Source organism: Barbus barbus, assembly GCF_936440315.1.
Source record: "Barbus barbus genome assembly, chromosome: 22".
In the NCBI taxonomy this organism is placed as follows: domain Eukaryota; kingdom Metazoa; phylum Chordata; class Actinopteri; order Cypriniformes; family Cyprinidae; genus Barbus; species Barbus barbus.
The window spans coordinates 3720169-3741990 of NC_136750.1; the positions used below are offsets into that span (position 1 = coordinate 3720169).

At 36.3% G+C, this 21822-nt stretch overlaps 1 protein-coding gene across 1 annotated transcript in view; it reads right to left on the bottom strand.

Moving 5' to 3' along the window:
• Positions 1–936: 936 nt before the first annotated feature.
• The window catches only part of LOC306887983 (segment polarity protein dishevelled homolog DVL-3-like), a 32155-nt gene continuing 11269 nt past the window's right edge, over positions 937–21822 (bottom strand). The window contains exons 2-15 of the mRNA XM_079446061.1: positions 21338–21407; positions 15904–16028; positions 11791–11933; positions 11590–11725; positions 10031–10124; positions 9865–9934; positions 8905–9044; positions 8739–8815; positions 8568–8635; positions 7507–7656; positions 6641–6772; positions 5005–5172; positions 4672–4887; positions 937–2421 (exon numbers count right to left, since the gene is read on the bottom strand). Of these exons, the coding sequence (XP_079302187.1) occupies positions 2051–2421; positions 4672–4887; positions 5005–5172; positions 6641–6772; positions 7507–7656; positions 8568–8635; positions 8739–8815; positions 8905–9044; positions 9865–9934; positions 10031–10124; positions 11590–11725; positions 11791–11933; positions 15904–16028; positions 21338–21407 (1960 nt within the window). The 3' untranslated portion in view covers positions 937–2050. The remainder of the gene's footprint in view (positions 2422–4671; positions 4888–5004; positions 5173–6640; positions 6773–7506; positions 7657–8567; positions 8636–8738; positions 8816–8904; positions 9045–9864; positions 9935–10030; positions 10125–11589; positions 11726–11790; positions 11934–15903; positions 16029–21337; positions 21408–21822) is intronic.

The window sequence follows — 21822 nt, forward strand, 5'->3', positions numbered from 1 at the left end:
AACAAAGAAGCAGACTTGACTTGTACGAAAAGGGCGAGCGGTCCCGGCCGGAGAGGTGAGCGGTGATTTCCACAGGAGACTGTACTGTCCAGAGGCAAACAAACCACTGACCGCAGGCAACTGGGAGACTGGGCAGAGATCCGGAAAGACACTCGGCAGGACTCGACTTGACTTAGACTGGACAGTATTTGACAAAACTCAACAGAGAGATGGTAGTCTATAGAGAGAGATCTGACAGAATGGCACAATAATCTGGCAAAGACGCCTAGAAACACACAGAGGGTAATAGATCACAATTCGCTGATTGTGATCGCGAAAAGCTGAGTCTAGGATAGCCAAGCAAGAAATAGAAAGGAAAAGAAAACTAGAGTCAAACCCGGCTCATGACAGTACCCCTCCCCCTGGCGCTCCCAAGGAAGAAGACTGGCAAGAGTGAAGGAAGTCCTCGATGAGCGAGTGGTCCAGAATGTCCAGCTACTCTCCTCCCAGTCGACCAGGTACTGAAAACCCCTTCCCCGAGGATGGACAGCAAACAGTTTCTTGACTCTAAAGACCGGAGAACCCTCGACAAGGACGGGGGGGGGGGGGGGGGGGGGGGAGAATAATACACGAGATGTGGAAAACCGGGTGTAAATAGTGTGGTAACGGCTGGTAACCTAGACAACAGTGAAACGGAGACAACCCGGTGGATGGCGTATTCGGCCCAACCCAGCTGCTCACACCATTTTTAAAAGTGTGCTAAAATGTACTTCTTTTTTTACAAGAGGCTTGTGTTTGCTGAAAACACATTCTTTGGTTGTACAGTAAGTTTTAAGGAATTATGTAAAAAATGGACTTCATTATGTTGTGTACAAGAGAATGTTTTGTTATGTCTTCATGACGGCAGAAGAATAAAAGTGATGTTCTTTTCACACAAAAACTAGAAAGATGCACACTCAGCGTTTAGGCAATAAACTATATTTATAAATAAAACAATTTGTTTTGTTTTGTCATAAAACTGTGTAAAGCGAGTATTAAATTGAACCATTCAATACTATCCGTTTCCAATAATTCAAAATGTTATAAATGCATCTGAGAAAAAAAGAGAGGAGAGTTTACAGAGAAACAAAGAAGTAGAGTGCTGATGTTATTGATGACAGACATTAACATATTAAGTACTGTGTTGTTTGGGGAAGAGTGAGAGAGTGAAGAGAGCTGCTCTCCATCATATAATAATAATAATAGTGCATTGAACATTGAAATAACAGCACTGTTGCAGGTTCAGTACATGTAATACAGGTGGACTGTTACAAAGAATAACATTACAGGACTGAATATCTCCCGGTTAAGTTCTTTCAATCAACATCAAACCATAATTGACTTGATTTACTTACTAAACGTCCCTGCTCTTATTGTGCACAATTCATCAGTTCAGGTTATTAAAACAACAAAACAGATGAAAAAAACATCATACATCATGTTTAATAAATTCATTTTAACCCAAAGTGTACGGCAGACTTTAAAAGCCCTGTCTGTAAACTTAAACCTCTCTCTCTTTCTCTCTCACTCTCCACCATTCTTAGCAGAAAATTAAAGCCATAAATATAAAATAATTGCCAAAGATTCTATCTTTTGATAGCGTTTGTCATTACAAATGATTTGACAAAAGGTGATTTCATTTCTTCTCATATCATGATTTTCTCTCCTGCTTAATTTAGTTCATCTTTGATTGAAAAACATACCTTGAGGTCATCAGTCAGAGGACAAAATATAAAAAAATGCAGGTAAAGTACATAAAAACCAGCAAGCATTCACCTTCATCACAGCATCGCACACTTAAACCAGAGACCTCTGGTCTCTGAGGGCATGATGGGATACGTGATCTGTTCCAGTCTTCTTCACTGAAGAAAGTGCAAGCCACAGGACACAGGAGGGACATTAGGAGGGACACTTAGCCACTAAAAAGTCAATGCATCTCTTTCTTGTCTTCCCCCACATCTTTATTTCTTGATTTCACAGTGCCTTGAGCATGTGAGCATATGAGTCGACCCTCAGGGTCAACTGAAGAACATCACATGACGTCGACGAAGAACTCACTGGGGTTCCCCATTGCCATGCGGAAAGATTGGCGTGAGGCTGTGAGTTCGGGCGGCACCGAGGCCAGGTCTCGGTCCGGAGGAGAGCACGGCGCTGCTGTTACAAGTGTCTGTGTCTGTGGAGGGAGGCCGGGCGCTCCACACACCAGGCTCTGGACGCTCCGGATGGTGTGTGAGCTACGCACGCTGTGTTCGCTAGGGGGTGCCACAGAGCGCTCGCTGGGAGCCTTCTCTCTTTTCTCGGACTCGCTGCCGCTGCCGGATCGGCCTCCAGACTCTTGTGTGCCAGCTGCTACGTTTGCATCATTTTTGCTGCTGCTTCGATTCGAGCCACTGCTTCGACTGCCTGTGAGCGAGATGAAAGAAAGGAAAGGAAAAGTGAGACTTCCTTTTTAAGTCTAATTCTTCGGTTGCTTTTCAATGTATTTGCCTTGTCATTGGATCAGATATAATAAGGGCAGAAGAGCTGGATCAGAAAGAGGCATTAATGGGCAATATTTGCCCCCTGGAAGTGATTTCCTGGGCATTTTTCTTTACCTTTGTGAGTGTGTGTATATAAAATAATTTTATATATATTGTACACTAGAGCTGCCCTCGACTAAGGATTTTTCTGGTCGACTAGTAGTCGTTCATTTTAAGCATCGCACATTTATTAATAAACCATTTAAATCATATAATGAGCCTTTAATTGCTTACATAGCCTATTAAGCACTCAAGCACACGCATAAAGCTTGCCACAGCGCACCAGCAGAAGTAATGATTGTGAATGTGTCAGGAGAAAACAGTAAGGAGAATGCATTAACATTTTATTAATTTGGTAAACTAGTGCTTTCTTTGTTTTTGGTTTAAGAGATGAAGTCGGAGACACTGACACTGACTCGTCATCATCGCAGTAGTGGATGCGCCTGTATGCATGTTTCATACAGATTACATAATCTGAGAATATTTGTTTTCCATTTGAATTGGTTCATTTGAATGCAGACATTTCACTCTTTATAGATATATTTTTAATGTCTGTAATGCACAGATATACACAGAGTTTCGTGTTCAAGTTCACAGAGACCGAGACGGCAGAAAGCGCATTCTGTTTGCTTTCATTATTTTACAAAAGCACATTTTGTTGTTATTGTGAGTGCACACTAATAAACATAGTCTTTACAGATTTGAAAGATGTATTAATCTTATCTGTATGACCAAAGATGAGGGAGTATTTTAAGAAACAGTAGCGTCTCCATCTGTCGCGCAGACACGTCAACAGCGCACATTTCTCTAGGTTAACATTTGATTGAGCGGCCATGTAAAGTTGCTAATACTTACATATTTCAGATGATACACCATATTTGAGGTCGATGAATGACTGGCGAGCATTTGGATGTCCTGCCCGATGTACTGTTTTACCATAGACTAGCCATTAACGATCTGTCCGTCATGGACTGTGTGATATTTAACCTTTTTTTTTTTTTTTGTGCGACTAATAAAATTTGGTCGACCAAGGCTCTACTGGTTGACTAACAATTAGTTGACTATTAGGGGCTATCAGTCCTAATATAAACATATATATATATATATATATATATATATATATATCCATCGCAAGGGCTGTGCCAAGTGTGCGACCGCACAAGGCCTTGTGCCGCTATGGGACTATGGGAAAATAAAGTGTTTTTGTCCTACAAAAGACTACAAAAGCTAAAAATCATAGCTAATAGTGAGACTATGTGTATCATGATACTGTCTTATAATGTTTCTTAAAAATGTTGTAGAACTTACAATTCGTCAAACCTTGTACGTTCAAAACCTTTCAGGAAATGTTAAAAAAAAACATTGTATTTTTTTTTTTTTTACATTTTTATGCATTTAGCAGACGCTTTTATCCAAAGCGACTTACATTGCATTCAAGTTACAGATTTTTACATTTTTATCAGCTCTTGCTTTCCCTGGGAATCGAACCCATGACCTTGGCGTTGCTAGCGCCATGCTCTACTATTTGAGCTACAGGAAATGAAATTTTATAATTTCATTGTCAAAGATGAACATTTTAACAAAATCGAGCTCAAGTGGAGTTTCAAGGTTTTTAACCGACCGAATGTGATTTTCCCATCATTAGAAGTTTCAGCACTCAATTTTTTCTGACATTTGGCCAAAATGTCATGTTATTAAAGATGAAGTTCTACACACAGGCTATTTAAGACTACTTAGTTCTTGCTATGATTGATGGCAAAAAAATTGTGAAATTCTATAACAATTTTAGTATCTCTTTTAGTATATTTTAAAAGGTTATTTTATAATGTATTAAATGTTATTTTATAATTTTATAATTTATTCCTGTGATGCAAAGCTGAATTTTCAGCATCATTACTCCAGTCTTCAGTGTCATGATCCGTCGGAAATCATTCTAATATGCTGATGCTGAGCAGAATTAAATGTAATGCCATACGTCTTAATTGCGATGTAATCATAATAGTTTTACTTTAGTTGGGCAAGTGCAGTTTTAGCCCCCATATCCTGAATTTGGAGGGCATTATTGTTCATTGTGGTGGCATTTTTGCCCCAAGCCCCTGGTTAATTTCCCTCCACTGATTGAACGCAGTCTCACCTTCGCTGTGCGGGCTGCCAGCGCTGCCGCCCCCTGCAGTGAAGCTGTAGCTGGGGTCGTGCACAGGGTGGGGATTGTACGGGTGAGGGATGGGGTACTGATAAGGGAACGTGAGCGGCCAGGGAGCTACACCAGGGTGAGGCAACGGAGCCAGAGTGTCCTGGTCAGACGCTCCACTAGAACCATCATGATCATGCAAGGTGAGACTGGCCATATCTGAGACAGAAGAGGAACAAACAGGAGGGAATAGAGTTTACTCCAAATGAATAAATAAAAGATGCTTCGATGTGAAAGAGTGGGGACAAATCGAAGAACTAAAGATCAGGAACTCACTGCCGCACAGGTCTCCAAAGATGTAATAGCACTGTTCAGAGAAGGTGATCTTGTTGACAGTGTGCCGGATGTAGCCAGCTTTCAGCAGGTTGCTGGCGTATTTGCGTGCCTCCCGTCTGTCAGTGAAGCCCTCGACGTGATGATAGAGCCAATCCACCACATCTGAACCTGAGAGGAAAACTAATATTTTACTTCTGAAGACACTTGCAGAATATCCACATCCAACTTCAATTTAATGAATTCTCTTAAATTAATTATTATTTAAAAGAATTATGGTTGTTACTAATAAAATCAAATACAAAAGTGGATGTAAACTTCACCCTTGTGAAAAAGAAGTAGACTTTAGAAAAGAGTACTTATTATGGAAATAATGCTTTTGAATTTTACTTGATCAGAGTATAATACATGTGCATGCTATTTACATTTAAATTAAAATGCATTAAATCTTTTATTGATTTATATTAAATGCATTATTTTAACTAAAGAGTGCTTTTTCGCCCACTAAAGTAGGACTTCACATATTTTTATGTTATTTCATAATTACTTCTATTGTTTTTGAAATGCACTGACAAGCATTTATGGTAAACTAAAATAAAAAACCTCTCAATGTCATTTTTATTGAAACTTCTAAGTAATATATTTAAATGTATTCACAATTATACATTTGTAATGATGAAGTTGAACTTAAGTACATTTAAAATATATAAACTTGTAACTAATATCTAATATCACACTACAGTAAAATTATGATCAAATTAGTGCTGTCAAACGATTAATCGCATCTAAAGTAAAAGTTTTTGTTTACATAATATATGTGTTTTAGAATGTTAGTCAACACATCAAAATAAGTGTACTTCTTTAAAGCGTGACAAAAGATTATTAAACATACTTAACACATAGTAATTAACATAGTAGTTAAAGTGGGACAACATAAGGATTCCAACTTTAAAGTAAAACATTTGTGACCCTGGACCACAAAACCAGTCATAAGGGTCAACTATTTGAAAATCTGGAATCTGAGGGTGCATAAAAATCTAAATATTGAGAAAATCACCTTTAAAGATGTCCAAATGAAGTTCTTAGCAATGCATATTACTAATCAAAAATGAAGTTTTGATATATTTACAGTAGGACATTTACAAAATATCTTCATGGAACATGATCTTTATTTAATGTCCTAATGATTTTTGGCATAAAAGTAAAATCAATAATTTTGACCAATACTGTGTATTTTTGGCTATTGCTACAAATATACCCCAGCGACTAAGAAGTGGTCCAGGGTCACATTTAAATTGACAGTATTACAAAGTCCACTTAAGTGTGTTGGAGAAACATAGTCATGAAAGTGTCTCTCTTTAAGTGCGCATAAGTGGCCTTTTATTCAATTATTATAATATTATCTATTACAGCTTTTATAAAAAATATACTTTCGAGATTTGAAACACACTACAAGTGCACATTCAATACAGTTAAGCACACTTCTTTTTCACACAGGCATAACTGGATACTGGATAGATACAGACAATGATGATCACAGATAAAAAGAGGAATTCATTATGAGGACCTGTTTATCCCTTCTTGTGGCATTTTCACTCCATGCCAAAGTTAAATTTTAAGAGTGTGGCTGCAAGTTTACCTATGAAGGCGTTGGGGATGGTGATCTTCAGCCACATTCTGTCCCGCACCTCCAGGCCTGACTCTGTAGATGCCATTGCTTTGGCTACTGCTGCCATGTCGCTATGGATGGACAGATGGAAATCCTCGAACCCTGCAGAGTAAAGCACAATGAGACGGTGCACAGCAGTCTACAGATGCGAATACAAAGACGTGCTTTGAACATCAAGATGTTGTAGCCGTTATCAACTGATCTAGGAGAGATTTCTCAAACCTCACAAATCAATCGATTGTCCCTTGTGAAAAAGAGATGTGCTTAATTGTATTTAATGTGCACTTGTAGTGTACTTTAAATCTTAAAAGTCTCTTAACACACTTAAGTGCTCTTTGTAATAAATTCAAATTAAAAAGTTTTACTTTAAAGTGCATTAAAATGATTGTTTTAGTAATCTTTTGTCATGCGTTAAAGTACACTTATTTTAATGTGTTGACTAATATACTAAAGCATACTATTGCAAACTTATAATACTAATACAAACTATAATACTTTTAAAAATTGTAAATAACATGCAATTGTGTGTAAACATTACATTCAGTTCATAGTAATAGATTCTCTTATTTATTAGTATTTTATTTACAAGTACTCAGTGTAAAAGGATTCTAAAGTGTACTTGTTTTTCACAAGGGCTGTAATTTTCAGTGTATGATTTACTGTATGTATTTTGTTAACGACTACTCACAAATCTTTCATTTTCATTTGACACAGTTGGTAAGAGCTACGGTCACAACACAGTAAGCAGTGGGTTGGCAGATGAAGTCATCCTCTGGCGACAGACAGCGGGCACAGCAGAGGTGGATTATGGGAAGGGTGGGTGGATAAACACTTACGCTCAGTCTCTGGAATGGAGCTTGTGATGGAGGAGCTGGTGGAGGTGATTGTGCTCATGGAAGGGCTCATACCGTACACTGGGTACGTCCCCGTCATAGCGGCAGTGTGAGACACCCAGGCAGCAGGGTCTATGGGACGGATCGGCTCACCTGAACAAACACAGGGGAAGTAAACAGATGCCTGGTCACTTTGGATGCTACCAAAGAGGTCAAAAACAGTAAAAGAAAATGATTTAATTTTAAATATGAAAGAGAAATGGCTGCGAACAGCACTTCATTTTTAAAAGAATAGTCATTTCAAAGATTTTAAAAAAATAGTTCACCCAGAAATTTACTCACCCTCAGGCCATCCAAGATGTAGATGAGTTTGTAGAAATTCAGCATTACATCACTTGCTCACCAATGGATGCTCCGCAGTGAATGGGTGCCGTCAGAATGAGAGTCCAAACAGCTGATAAAAACATCACAATAATCCACACCACTCCAGTCCATCAATTAACGTCTTGTCTTGTGAAAAGCTATGTGTTTGTAAAAACAAATTCATCATTGAGACATTTTAACTTTAAACCATCACTGCTTGTCAAAATACAAGTCCATAATCCATAATAACGCATCCTACAGTGAAAAAGTCTATTCCCTCTCACATCAAAACCCACTGACATATCTGTTTAGAATTTTTTGGACTGTTTTCAGAGCTTGATCTGTGCATATTTCTCTCCTGATTCAACAAGACTTTTTCACTGGAGAAAGCAATATTATGGATAGAAGAGCGATGGTCTGAAATTAAAACTGCATCTTTTCAATTCACAAGATGTTAACTGATGGACTGGAGTGGTGTGGATTATTGTGATGTTTTGATCAGTTGTTTGGACTCTCATTCTGACGGCACCCATTCACTGCAGAGCATCCATTGGTCAGCAGGTGAGGTAATGCTACACTTCTCCAAATCTGTTCTATTAAAGAAACAAACTCATCTACATCTTAGAAGCCTTCAGGGTCATTACGTTTTCATATGGGCAAACTATTTCTTCAATAGCACTGTAACGCAGTAGCTCTCTTACTTCGTGGGAGGGTGAAACAGCTACGAGGGTTTGGATCCCAACATTTGGCCACAGTCAGTGTGATGGGTCTGTAGATGTGAACATACACAAAAAAAAAAACATCAGTGCTGATATAAATCTCATTTAGTCCATAACGAGAGCACGGGACATATCACAACGTCCACTTCTTACCCAGGTTTATGGACAATCTCTCGTAGCACCCTCACTGCATCATCATTACTCATGTTCTCAAAGTTGATATCGTTCACCTACAACAAAACAAGCAACTCTTAGAAATCACAAACAACCACCATGATCAGGAATATCTTACAGTATAAAACAAACAGCCAAAACAGACCTGCAGAAGCATGTCACCAGGCTCAATGCGTCCGTCAGCAGCCACTGCACCGCCCTTCATGATGGAGCCGATGTAGATTCCTCCATCGCCCCTCTCATTACTCTGCCCGACTATACTAATGCCCAGAAAATTATACTTCTCTATAGTAAGGTGGAGAGAGAAATACAACATGGAGAGATGAACAGCTATAGATTTAGTAATGTGAGAATGCAACATTTTTATTTTAATCTTTTGTCAAAATGTAAAAAAAAAAAAAAAATTTTTTTAATTATAAAAAAAATTGTTTGATCAAACATAGTTTCTGGTAAAGATTTTGTGCCATTGGATACTGGATTTCAAGCAGTTAATACTTTTATTCAACAAGGATGCATTAAAATGATCAAAAGTGACAGTGACAGAAAAATGTATATTTCAAATAAATTCTGTTTTTTTTTCCTTCAGCTTATCAAAGATTATCACAGTTTCCACACACAAAAAAAATCAGTTAATTTAGCAGCAAATCAGCATATTATAATGATTTCTGAAGGATCATTATACAGTAATAATGCTAAAAATCAGCTTTGCATCACAGGAATAAATTACATTTTAAAATATATTCACATAGAAAACTGTTATTTTAAATGTTAATAATATTTCACAATATTACTGTTTTTACTCTATTTTTTACATTTTAATAACATCTTAATTATTCCAAATGTTTAACCGGTAATGTATTAATTAATTACAGCTCGATTTGTGCACTGTTAAAATTCACTGGCATGAAGCACAGATGGTTCAAAACGACTTAAAAATATTGTAAGTATTCAACTTTGATGTGTAATAATATAACTTTTCCCAATCTAATTAAATCCATACGGAAAACTGAAATCCTACATTTCTGTTCCACTCAGAAACGTGTCTCATTACTAAATGTCGTTCATTCATGTTGTCTTTAACAGATATACATGTGCACATACTCACCCATGTTTAATGTGACAGTTATGATGTTCAGAGACATGGTGGAGTCAGTTATGCTGCTGAACGATGAGGACTGGAGAGATCGAGTGAAAGAGAGCGAGAGATGAGGACACACTTAAAGAGACAAAAATTCAACACTGATAGCCATGCGGTTTATCTGGAGTCTCACCCTCTCCATTCTGGGTGCTTTGGGTTTCCGTCTGCGGCGGCGATGGCGTCTCATGAGACGGGACGATGTGCTCTGCTCCGTAGAGCTGCTGAACCTGTGGCAACATCACAGATGACATACAGTCTTCAAAACATCATATTCAGCCTGAACATGTCTTTTGTGCACATATAATGCACATTACAGTCCTCTCAGCTCTGACTGGTCCGTAGAGTCACGTGATGCATATCAGCCAACTGTCTGCGTTAGTGTAGTACTGTATCAGACCATGGGAAACCTTGCTTTGTGTTGGCTTTCCAGAGCATGTGATTTGAGTGTACATTAAGTCATCTTCATGAGGAGACGATACGAGGAGCCATAAGCTACACTTATGTTCAAACATATCTCTGACTCTTACAATTATACTAGATCTTTTTGTATATATATATAACTTTATAATGTCCATATTCAGGTGACCTCTGTTAAGATTGGCCTCATTACATGTGAAAAATATCAGCATAGTTCACACTGTCATTGATTGCAGGAACGGTCATTGTTATAGATCTTTATTATCTTTATGCAAAAATACTTTGGACCCTTAAAAACTATTAGGACCGTTAAGATTTCTTGGCATTCGGAGAAAAAAATTCGACCATCGAGCTCATTCTGCCCTTTAATTATCATTAGGGCAATGCAAACTACAGAGTGTCATTTATATTATTTTACCATGGAAAATAAAAATTAACATATTTTTATTAATATTATTATTATGCACACATCAGCTTTTGGTGTATAGCCTTTAAGCAATAAACTTAAATTAAATATAACATTTTAATTAAAATTTCTCTTTTTATTTTAATAAGAAATCATTGCAAAACTAGTTTTTTTTTACTGTAATACAATAAAAGTGTTTTAAATAAAGACTGTATTACTGTAATGAACATCATAGTTAAAAACAATCAGAAAGATAGATTTTTTTTTTAAATCATTGCGATATGTCTGTATTTCTACTGTAATACAGTAACACTTGGACCTTATTACTGTAATAAAAAAATCTCTCTTTACAGTCTGACCGTCATGTAAACTGACTGACCATTGTGCAGTTTAAGACAGGTTCATTAGAAATCATAGATACCACTACAGCAGACTGGCAAGGGAAAAATAACTTAATATTAATTACTGCACAAATTGTCTCCACTAATGAAAAACTGTATGGAAGAAATGTGAAATTTAATGGCTTTTTAATGAGTTTTCTGTTTAAAAGTCTGGTTGGACTGGGAAGGACACTTTGCATTGTTAAACTTCTGTCTAAATAGTACATCAGAATAAGGCTGGGCAATATGGTCAAAAATATTATCGTAATATCTTTTTCCATATCAAAAGATATTGATATTTATCACAATATATTAGGAAATGCTTTCCAAATTTTGTAATCATTTTATATTCCCATAAATTCTGTTTTGTTTTGTCTCCCACCCCCCTCTCCATTTAATTTTTTCTGGATTCTGTGTTTAATGATTTATTATAAATTTATCATCAAAAATGAAATACATTTTAAAAGCTTTAAAACAGTGAGGACTCACCTGCTAGCAGAGTCCTCCTCCTCCGAGTCGAAGAAGCTGGTGGTGTCCAGCTCACTGCTCATCACCGTGGACGAACTCTCATAGCCGACGATCTCCGGCCTGCGCTCCGGCCGCGAGTGACCGTTCAACCGGCCTCCTGCAGCACACAACTCTCATCAAACAAGCCTGTGTGTTTCTGGACTGACTTATGGGTAAACTCACCATGGTCATGTGTATCTTTCTTACGAGGCCTCTCTCTCTCCCTCTCTCTGACTCTCTCTCGCTCTCGGTCTCTTCTCAGCGATGGACCCACCTCAGGCTCGGTATCATTGCCCAGGTCATCCTGACTTCCCGCGGCATTCGCACTGGACCAAAGAGGAAGATAGAATGATGAAGGACAAGTGTCCAGAAGACAGATGGTGACTAACACGTAGCTGAGTGACACGTGCCACACGCACAATTCACACATGAAGGCTTTCTAAAGAGAACTCAGTCAATTAGTGATAGATGATGTGTGAACAAAACCATTTCTAAACAGGTTTTACTTAATGAGTAATGAGTTCGTAAAGCATTTGTAAATCATTGCACTATAAGCGTCATAGACAACTCAACATTCCACCTATTCTATATAATTAACAAAATCACTGTGATGAACTGCGGTATTGAACATGTAATTCATACTACAGTAAGATGAAACTAGAACATTAAATAAAGTTTCATTTTCTTCTTTCTCATTAAATTCTCTTGAAAATATATTAAACAAAATAAGGTCCAAAATATATTAGTAAAAACATATTAACATAAATACATATTTTTGGTGCATTTTGAAATATATTTATAAAATTAAATAAAAAAATATTATTTGAGTTAGCTGCCAACAATTCTCCTTTTTGTAACTCGAAGAACTAAAATAACTAAATATAATAAATAATAATCAACAGAAACTGACAAAAATCCACAAATTTACTAAAACTTTAACTAAATTTAAAGTGAAAACAGAAAATACAAAAATAAAATAAAATTGATAATATATTTAATAGTGTTTCACTATAATAGGATACTACTATTATAGTATATCAATGATACTAAAAGAACACATGCACAGACAGTATTAATGAGCTTAATAATCAGTAGTACACAAAATGTGTACAGTAAACATTCACAATGATGGCTAATAACAATCCCTGAAGTGATTTGAAGGCAGCATAAATGTCAGCTGATCCTGTGTGTTGGGGCAAAGTACAGTGTTTAAGTGTTTCTGTATGTGAGGAGATGTTTGTTGAGGATCAGCAGCAGAGGGCGATCACAGGTTGCTGCTGTATTTGTGTTCAGTGTATGAATAATTAACCTGCACGCAAACACACTCACACAGAGGGGAGTCATGCTGCCTGACAGACAGAACAGGAAGCACACACACACAGACAGGAAACACCAGCATGACAAACAAGTATGAACACACATGTGGTTACACGCAGATAAAGAGACCCACTGACCAACAATGCCACAAACAGACCTGTGGGAAAACCAGAAACCTGGAGGGCCACACGCTGATACGGACAGGAAAATAAAAAACATCAAAAACTATTTAAGGGCTGCACGATTTTGTCAAAATAAATCATTTTGGTATTATTTTGACAAACATTGCGTGCAAAATTTGAACTGTGAAATCATAAACATTTAACGTCCCAATAGAGCGCAACAGAAACCGCCCTTGTTCAGCAGCCTTGGTTTCAGATGCATTTTTCCAATTCAGTTTCTCCACAGGGATTTTCTTTTTTTAAATCATTAAGTAATAAAGCCATGAACCATAATGAATCTTTTAAATCAAACAGTACTTATGAAAAACAAGGACACTACAGTATACTTTTAAAAAGAGTATTAATTAGAGAAATAATAAACTCTAAAATAAATTCAATAAATTACTTAAATTCATAATTTAAATTCAGTTTATATAAAATGCATATTCAATGCAATTACATGAACTTAAGTGTGCTTTTGTTGACCAACTTAAATAGAACTTAAGTACATCTTTATATTTCATAATTACTTCTAGGGTTACCACTAACGGCTATTTTTATTTCGATTAATCTATCGACTAATTTATCGATTAATCGATAAATCTAAACGATTAATTCCCCACAAAAAATCAACAATTTTACTTAAGAATATTTTATTAAACCAAATGAAATCCTTTTTAAAGCAAAAGTAAAGTGCAACATAGAGTGCAGGAAGCAAGTGTCCATCTCATCGTCCAAATCACCGAAATCAAAATTCAGTATTATAGTGTAAGAATGACAACATATCCACGTGCTCTAGTCTACTAATAATACAATTATAATCAAAAAACACTATTTACCAGAAATATTAATTACCAGAATTTATTTAGGTGAAAAAATGTAAATGTGCAGTATTTCTGAAAAAAAAAAGACCAAAAAAAAACCTTTTTTTATATAAAATCAATGCTTTTGATTATTAAAATTTAATGGAACCGTTAAAATGGAATCCAGAAAATAATGGAAAACAGAATACATATATAATAGCAATAATGTAATAATAATTAGAATAAGAAATCATATGGTTTTATTGAACAAAACTGTTCAAATAAATAATGTATTATAAACAATAGAGCTAATGTAGATTACGCATTTCAACAAAGGCCTGCAGGGGGCGCCAACGGCCTGGCGATTGTTTTTACGCATTACTGCGCGATCTAATCCGTGTTTATCCAAGCACCATTTAACTCAAATGACCACTTAATCTTTAATATTTGGCCATTTCTTTAGGACAGAAATGCTATAGCACTGTAATTAAATGAATACGTGGACATCAAAACGTGTAAACGTAATCAAACGGTTTGAGCTTATTATTTTGAAACCGCGATGTATTCTCCTGTGTTTGTGTAGATTTATAAATTATTTACCTTACAAATCTGATGAAATGGCACACGTTGCGTTCCCAGATGAACGCTATAGACCCTTTTAGGGCCGACGTCACAAATACGTCACAGCACTAGCTACATAAGGAGCTAAAATATCATCTTGTTGTGATGTTCGGGGCCAGAATCGATGTTGTAGAGGCTTCAATTTGACATTTTAAGGCATACCTGATGCCACTGCCAGACAAAAAAAACCGACGACAGTTGTGGTGAAACGAGATAAAACGAGCGCACTGAACAGAAACGATCGTCAACCAGATTTCATGATCCGTTAGGATTTTAAAACTCCTGTAGCGTGAGCCAGGCTTTAGGTGGCCTTATATTTCATCTATATTATGTTATCTGCAAGTACAGGTTTTTTTTTTTCAGCTTTAAGATTTGAATATTCCTATAGTAAATGATATGAAATGTATATATCATAGTGACAGTATATCATATAAACAACTAAGATTGAATCAAGTGTGAAAACACTGTAAGAATGCATCATTATTTATTTAACTGAATTGCGATTTAATATAGGCTGTATCACATTAGCTGCATCAGGTCTTTCTTTTTCTTAGCCACTTCCACATTCCTATCAAAACGAGCACTTAAAGCAATCAATGCTTTAGTAAGAAAAACATTGATCTAAATTGATGAGCAGGTCTTTCTTTGAGGGCCTGTAGAGTTGATTAGATTTACAAGTAATGGGGTCTCCGGCTTATTGGAAAATTTGAACACGCACAGATATGAGACTCACACAGCTCCTCTTAACACACTCCTGCGATCAGGCAGATGTCATTAAGGGTATTCACGTGCTAGCGCTCTCGGGGTTAGGACTCTGATTAGTTCACGTTAGAGGAAACCGGTGCCTTTGAGACCGAAGGGTAATGAGTTCATGTCAACACCGAGCACTTCCGGTCTCTAAGCATTTCCATTGAGTGTACCTGATAAGATCACATACACGGTATTTAGCAAACTGTATCCATACAGCCAACAAAGCCATACAGTGGGTCATGGGTCTGAAGCGTCTGGCTCAACTAGTGGGGTGATTTAGAGGTGTGATGACAGATAGGAAAGCATTTGAGTAGAAACATAATTATATCATTAAAAATGTATGTAAAAACTGCTTTATGTGAAATTTAAATTTTAAAGTTTTTATTTGAGTGATAATTTTATTCAATAAATTTAATTAGTTAATCAATTATTACATACAAATTATTTACAGTTTTGTTTTTTGGCTAAGTGAAAACTTTCATTTCGGGTTTCTCTAAAAAATTTGGTTTGGTACGTCACTACTAATATCGACTGAATATGCATTATTTTGGTCTGTTGGTGTACAAGTTAATAGACACTTTCACTCACTCACACACACACACACACAGAAGGAGACAGTGCGGGACAGCTGTGGGGTTACTGACTGGAAGGAAGGGGGTCTGGAGTCTCCGATGCCTCCTGTCCTCTCCAGCGGGGGCGGCAGATCTGCCTGAGAGTCTGCGCACACTGAACCGCCGTCAGAGCCATGAGAGCCGTCTGCAGACACCAGCTGTACACACACACACACAGAAACAATGGAATTAGCTTATCTACAGCAAGGAAGTTAAGCTCTATCTACAGCATCTGTGACATGATCGACAATGTATCATATTAACATACCACTATATACAACCCTTCAAAAGTTTGGGATCTGTAAAAAAAAAAAAAAAATTTTTTTTGGAAAGAAATGTTGCTTAACAAAACTGTATTTATTTAATTTAAAATACAGTAATATTGTGAAATATTATTACACTTCAAAATAACTTTTCAATTTGAATATATTTTACAGTAAAATCACCTGTACATTTTTTTTTAAATCAAATATTTAAATTCTGAATTTCCTGTGATGCAAAGCTGAATTTTCAGCGTCATTACTTCAGTCTTCAGTGTCACATGATCCTTCAGAAATCATTCTAATATACTGATTTGCTGTTCAACAAACATTTCTGATTATTACCGATGTTAACAACAGTTGTGCTGCTTCAGATTTCGTGATAAATTTGACTTTTCAGGATTCTTTGATGAATAGAACGTTCAAAAGAACAGAATTGATATGAAATATAAGTCTTTTGTAACATTAAAAATGTCTTTAGTGTGACTTTTGATCAATTTAATGCATCCTCACTGAATAAAAGTATTAATTTCTTAAAAAAAAAAAATGTGGTATCATTCTTCTAAACAGTAGTGTATGATAGATATGTGACCCTGGACCACAAAACCACTTAAAATCTCAAAATTGAGATTTATACTTCATCTGAAAGCTGAATAAATAAGCTTTCCATTGATGTATGATTTGAAAATCTGGAATCTGAGGATGCCAAAAAAATCTAAATATTGATAAAATCTCCTTTAAAGTTGTCCAAATTAAGTTCTTAGCAATGCATATTACTAATCAAAAATGAAGTTTTTATATATTTACGATAAGAAATGTACTAAATATCTTCATGGAACATAATCTTTACTTAATGTCCTAATGATTTTTGGCATAAAAGAAAAATCGCAAATTTTGACCCATGCAATGTATTTTTGGCTATTGCTACAAATATACCCCACCGACTTAAGACTGGTTTTGTGGTCCAGGGTCACATATAAGCTTGTGTCTATGCTTTATAAATGGTTAATGCAATAGATTTCCCGTTGTACAAGTATCACTATAAGTGCAGAACTGAACCTGTGTTGAATCTTAATCAAAAGCATACTGTTCGCTTAGTTTTCTCCATGTTTTAAAACCAACTGAGATCAGAGGGCACAGAGGGCATGCCATGAACCCTATAATAATGATCATTAGGAGTGTCTTTGGAAAGAGAGCTTTCACATGCCTGCTGGAGAAACAGAGAGCCTCTTATACGACCACATCCGCTCTGATACGTCCTGCGACACTGGCCACAATGCACTGCATTGGAGTCCCAACACCACCCTAAATCTGTCTGATTGAATCTTCTCATTATGGCTGGGATATTTCAGGAGTGTTTTTCACCCACCCTGTGACTTCACTTAGATAATGCAATCACAGCCAATATGGAAGGAGACCATGTGCTTTAAGAGCACAGAGAATAAGCAGCCATTTTCACTTATTACACCTTGGGTGATACTTATTACATTTTGGGTAATAGTTTTTTGTTTTTGAAACATTATTTCTCATATTTTCCACAATAGTTAAGAGAAATAAGATACATGAACAATCTGAAGGAACAGCTCAAATAAAATAAAGAAAGAAAAGCACAAACAGATATCCTAAATACATCAAATAATAAATACAGAACCGTCAGTGTATTCTTATGATACTCCTTAAAAAAATGGTACATGCAAAAAAATATTTAGGCCTAGATTTATGCATTTGAATTGTTTTAAAAAATAGCCATTTGAATGAAACATTTTTACATAAAATAATAAACCTAATGTGATGCATATTTGCCTGTTATACATAAATGAAAAAGCAAAGGAATAGATCAGATTTCTGTAATAGTACTAATAAACTGAATGTGTTTTCAATACACACTAACCAGGTTTATGTATTTATCGTCAATAATTCCAATCTGTTTTACACAGTTATGTTTAATCATGTTCATAACTGACTAAATTTCCTTGTTTTCACGATGAACAGATTTATGCTGATTCTAAACAATTAGAATAAATGCATTTTGAAAATATGATTACTTAAAACCAAATAGATGCAAATAGTTAATAAACTATGCCAAGATTTTTTGAGTAAATCATTCTAATATCATTTATTTATGTATGAGTGATAAATAGTTTATTAGTTTCTGTTAAAACTGTGTAAATGGAAATTTTATATGCAACTCAAATACATAAATTTTACATTTTCGTATGTATTTGAGAAAGAAATGAGGCCAAAAAGGGCATCCATACCTTTTAGAACTTACTTGTTTTGTACACACACACACACACACACACACACACACAGAGTGTAAATGCCTCATGCCAGTTTTTAACCTAGGGGGTCTCAATCACTAATCTGCCACAATAAAGTGCTTTTCTGGCAGCAAAGGTTAATATATTTTAGAAGTTCCTGTTGGCAGACTCAGATGGAATGACACTGGATCTAATTCTAACTGATGGATGCCAGATATTAAATAAAATGTTGTGTTTTACAGTAATAAACAGCTGACTACTTCCAGGTGTTGAAAGCGATGCAGTGCATCTCTGAGCACTAGATGGCTCTCCAGCACACTTGCGTTGCTCTTTCAAAGCCTGGGAGCTCTTAGACGGACAGAGCCAAGTCCCTCCCTGCCCGACAGCTTCCACAGGCTCAGCTCTGCATGGGAAAGCTGCTGGTGTGAATCTGAAACGGGGGCAGTAAGAGGACGTGCATATTTCCCTAGCCCCAGGTTCCTGCCTCTCCTGGCCGCTGCATTGGAAAAGTGCATCTGAAGATGGCAGGGAGTAAAGCAGAGATAAAGAGCACACCTCGTGCTTCTCTGTGGAACGGGAGATTTGAGAGACGGGAATCTGGCTGCATGTGTGTATGTGTGCTTAAATCCATGTGAAGGAATAGTTTGTTTCTCTTGGCTGAAAAAAAACAGGGTGTGTGTGTGTTTGTGTTTGGAAAAGAGTCAGAGGGAGGTGATGCGAGTAGAATAAAAATAATAGGGAATGTGAGAGTGTGTTACTTACATGTGCATTCATCTGTAAATTATACAACGGAACATAAGTGCATTGAATGTGCAACCAGGTGTGAGCCAGTGCCTCTGATTGAGTGTGTGTGTGTGTGTGTGTGTGTGTGTGTACGTTTCTTGCTTAAAAGACAAAATGAAATGGTGTTTAAAACCTATTTCTGTAATGTGATGTATTTCAGGATATCAATGTGAAGACGCATATTTACATATAAATGCTGCTTTTACATCCTCTTATGTGGGACTTACAGTAAATACATGTAATTTCATCATTTCTTTTATTGTCTGAAATATTGTTAAAGTGTACTGACAAGCATTTATGGTAAACTAAAATATACTATATAATATATGTGTCATGTTTTTAAATACATTTGTATTTTGTAAACTTTAAATGAAATTTGAATGACATATTACAGTTTAAATTATAATCAAGTATTTTACATGTGTTTCAGTATGTTGATCAATACATCAAAATGACTTTTAAAACATAATAAATATCATTTAAAATGTACTTTAAAGTAAAACATTTAATTTCAGTGTACAAAAGTGTCAAGAAATATAGTTATACTCTAAGTACATTTAAGTGGTCTTTTATTTCATTAATATATTATTTAAAAAAAATACACTTTAGATTTTAAGTATACTGCAAGCGTTTATTTAATATAATTAAGTGCACTTATTTTTCACAAAGGACCTGTAAACAACCAAAATATGTACAGAATGGGATTAAAACTCCTTTAAAAAGAAGTGACAACCATATTTGGCTGCAGTGTGAGCACACCCAATACAATCAGGAAAAGAAAATTAAGAAAGTAAAGAAGGTCAGTTTGATTACATGTTGAGACTGGACTCATCTTTAAAGTATCTGTCACACAGCACAGAAATGAATAGCATATAACCAACACTGACATGAACACAAACACACAGCAGACAAACACCCCACAATGCCAAAAAAGAAAAACAAGAGAGCCAAAACACAATTGCATCCACCTGATGTCTACAGTAGGGAAGATCAACTCCATCTGGCCCAAACACACACTGGACGGATTCCACTCAAAAGTGAGTATTACTGTCTCATACTGTGTGTGAATGAATTTTGGTACACAGTATATGAAGATATAAAAACAAAAACACTCTTACGTTCAACTAGTTGTCTTTAACATAAATTTAAACTACAGTACATTTTCATTTAATTACATTCAGTTCACACTTAAAGGAACACTCCACCTTTTTTGGAAATAGGCTCATTTTCCAACTCCCCAAGAGTTAAACAGTTGAGTTTTACTGTTTTTGAATCCATTCAGCCGATCTCCGGGTCTGGCGGTAGCACTTTTAGCGTAGCATAGATCATTGAATCGGATTAGACCGTTAGCATCTCGCTCAAAAATGACCAAAGAGTTTCGATATTTTTCCTATTTAAAGCTTGACTCTTCTGTAGTTACATCGTGTACTAAGACTGACGGAAAATGAAAAGTTGGATTTTCTAGGCCGATATGGCTAGGAACTATACTCTCATTCCGGCGTAATAATCAAGGAACTTTCTTGCCGTACCATGAGTGCAGCAGGCGCAATGATATTACGCAGCACCTGAAAAGTAGTGCCCAGTTATATCATAACTAGTTACCTAGCAGGGGACTACTTTCAGGAGCTGCATAATATCATTGTGTTTCTTTAAAAGTGCTACCACCAGACCCGGACATCAGCTGAATTTATTCAAAAACGGTAAAACACAACTGTTTAACTCTTGGGGAGTTGGAAAATGAGCCTATTTCTAAAAATTGTGTTTCTTTAAGCATATTTAAAAAAAGACCCTGTTAAATCCTGAGGTTAATGAAACACAAGCAGGAGAAATTAGATGAGGGAAGATGCGTAAGTGTGTGTGTGTACCTACTTAACCATATTTTGGGGACAAATTTGTACCCAAAAGTGAGGTAAACCTGACAAAATCTCCAAAAACCTCCCTTTGGGGACGTCCTCATTTGTAAAACGGGTTTAAAAATAAACTAAACAAAGTTTATTTGAAATTGTAAAAATGCAGAAAGTCTCCTGTGAGGGCTAAGTTTAGGTGTAGGGTTGGTGTAGGGCAATAGCACATACAGTTTGTTCAGTATAAAAACCATTACACCTATGGAGAATCCCCATAAACCACAAAAACCAACGTGTGTGTGTGTGAACGCTAACTCACCCATGACACAACACGTCCATTGAAACACGGTAGTTTGGCGTTGTCATCAGATATCTCCTCCTTCACCACCCTGCAGAGACAACAGGTCTATTAAAATGTTTTTTTTTTATTAAAATGTAACAAATAAACATGAGTTTCACTCGAAAAGCAAGCACTGTGGTCTGTCGTCACGGATAACAAAATCCTCTTTAATTTGATTTTGCTTAATCACTTAAACCAATTATATGGTTTTGTTTGAGAGCAACTATAATAAGAATACACAAAGAAACTAAAGAAAATCTCAGTTCTGCCTTTGCTATGCAGTTGCTACAGAGATCTAGCTGGTTTCTAGGTTGCTGGTGTGTTCTGTTGACTGATATGGCATCGCTAGGAGGTTGCTAAGGTGTTCTGAGTGGTTGCTAAATGGTTGCTTACTAGCTCATGTCAAAAGAGGCCATAGTAAAAGTGATGCTTGACTTAGCAAACACCCCTAAATAAGTAAAACC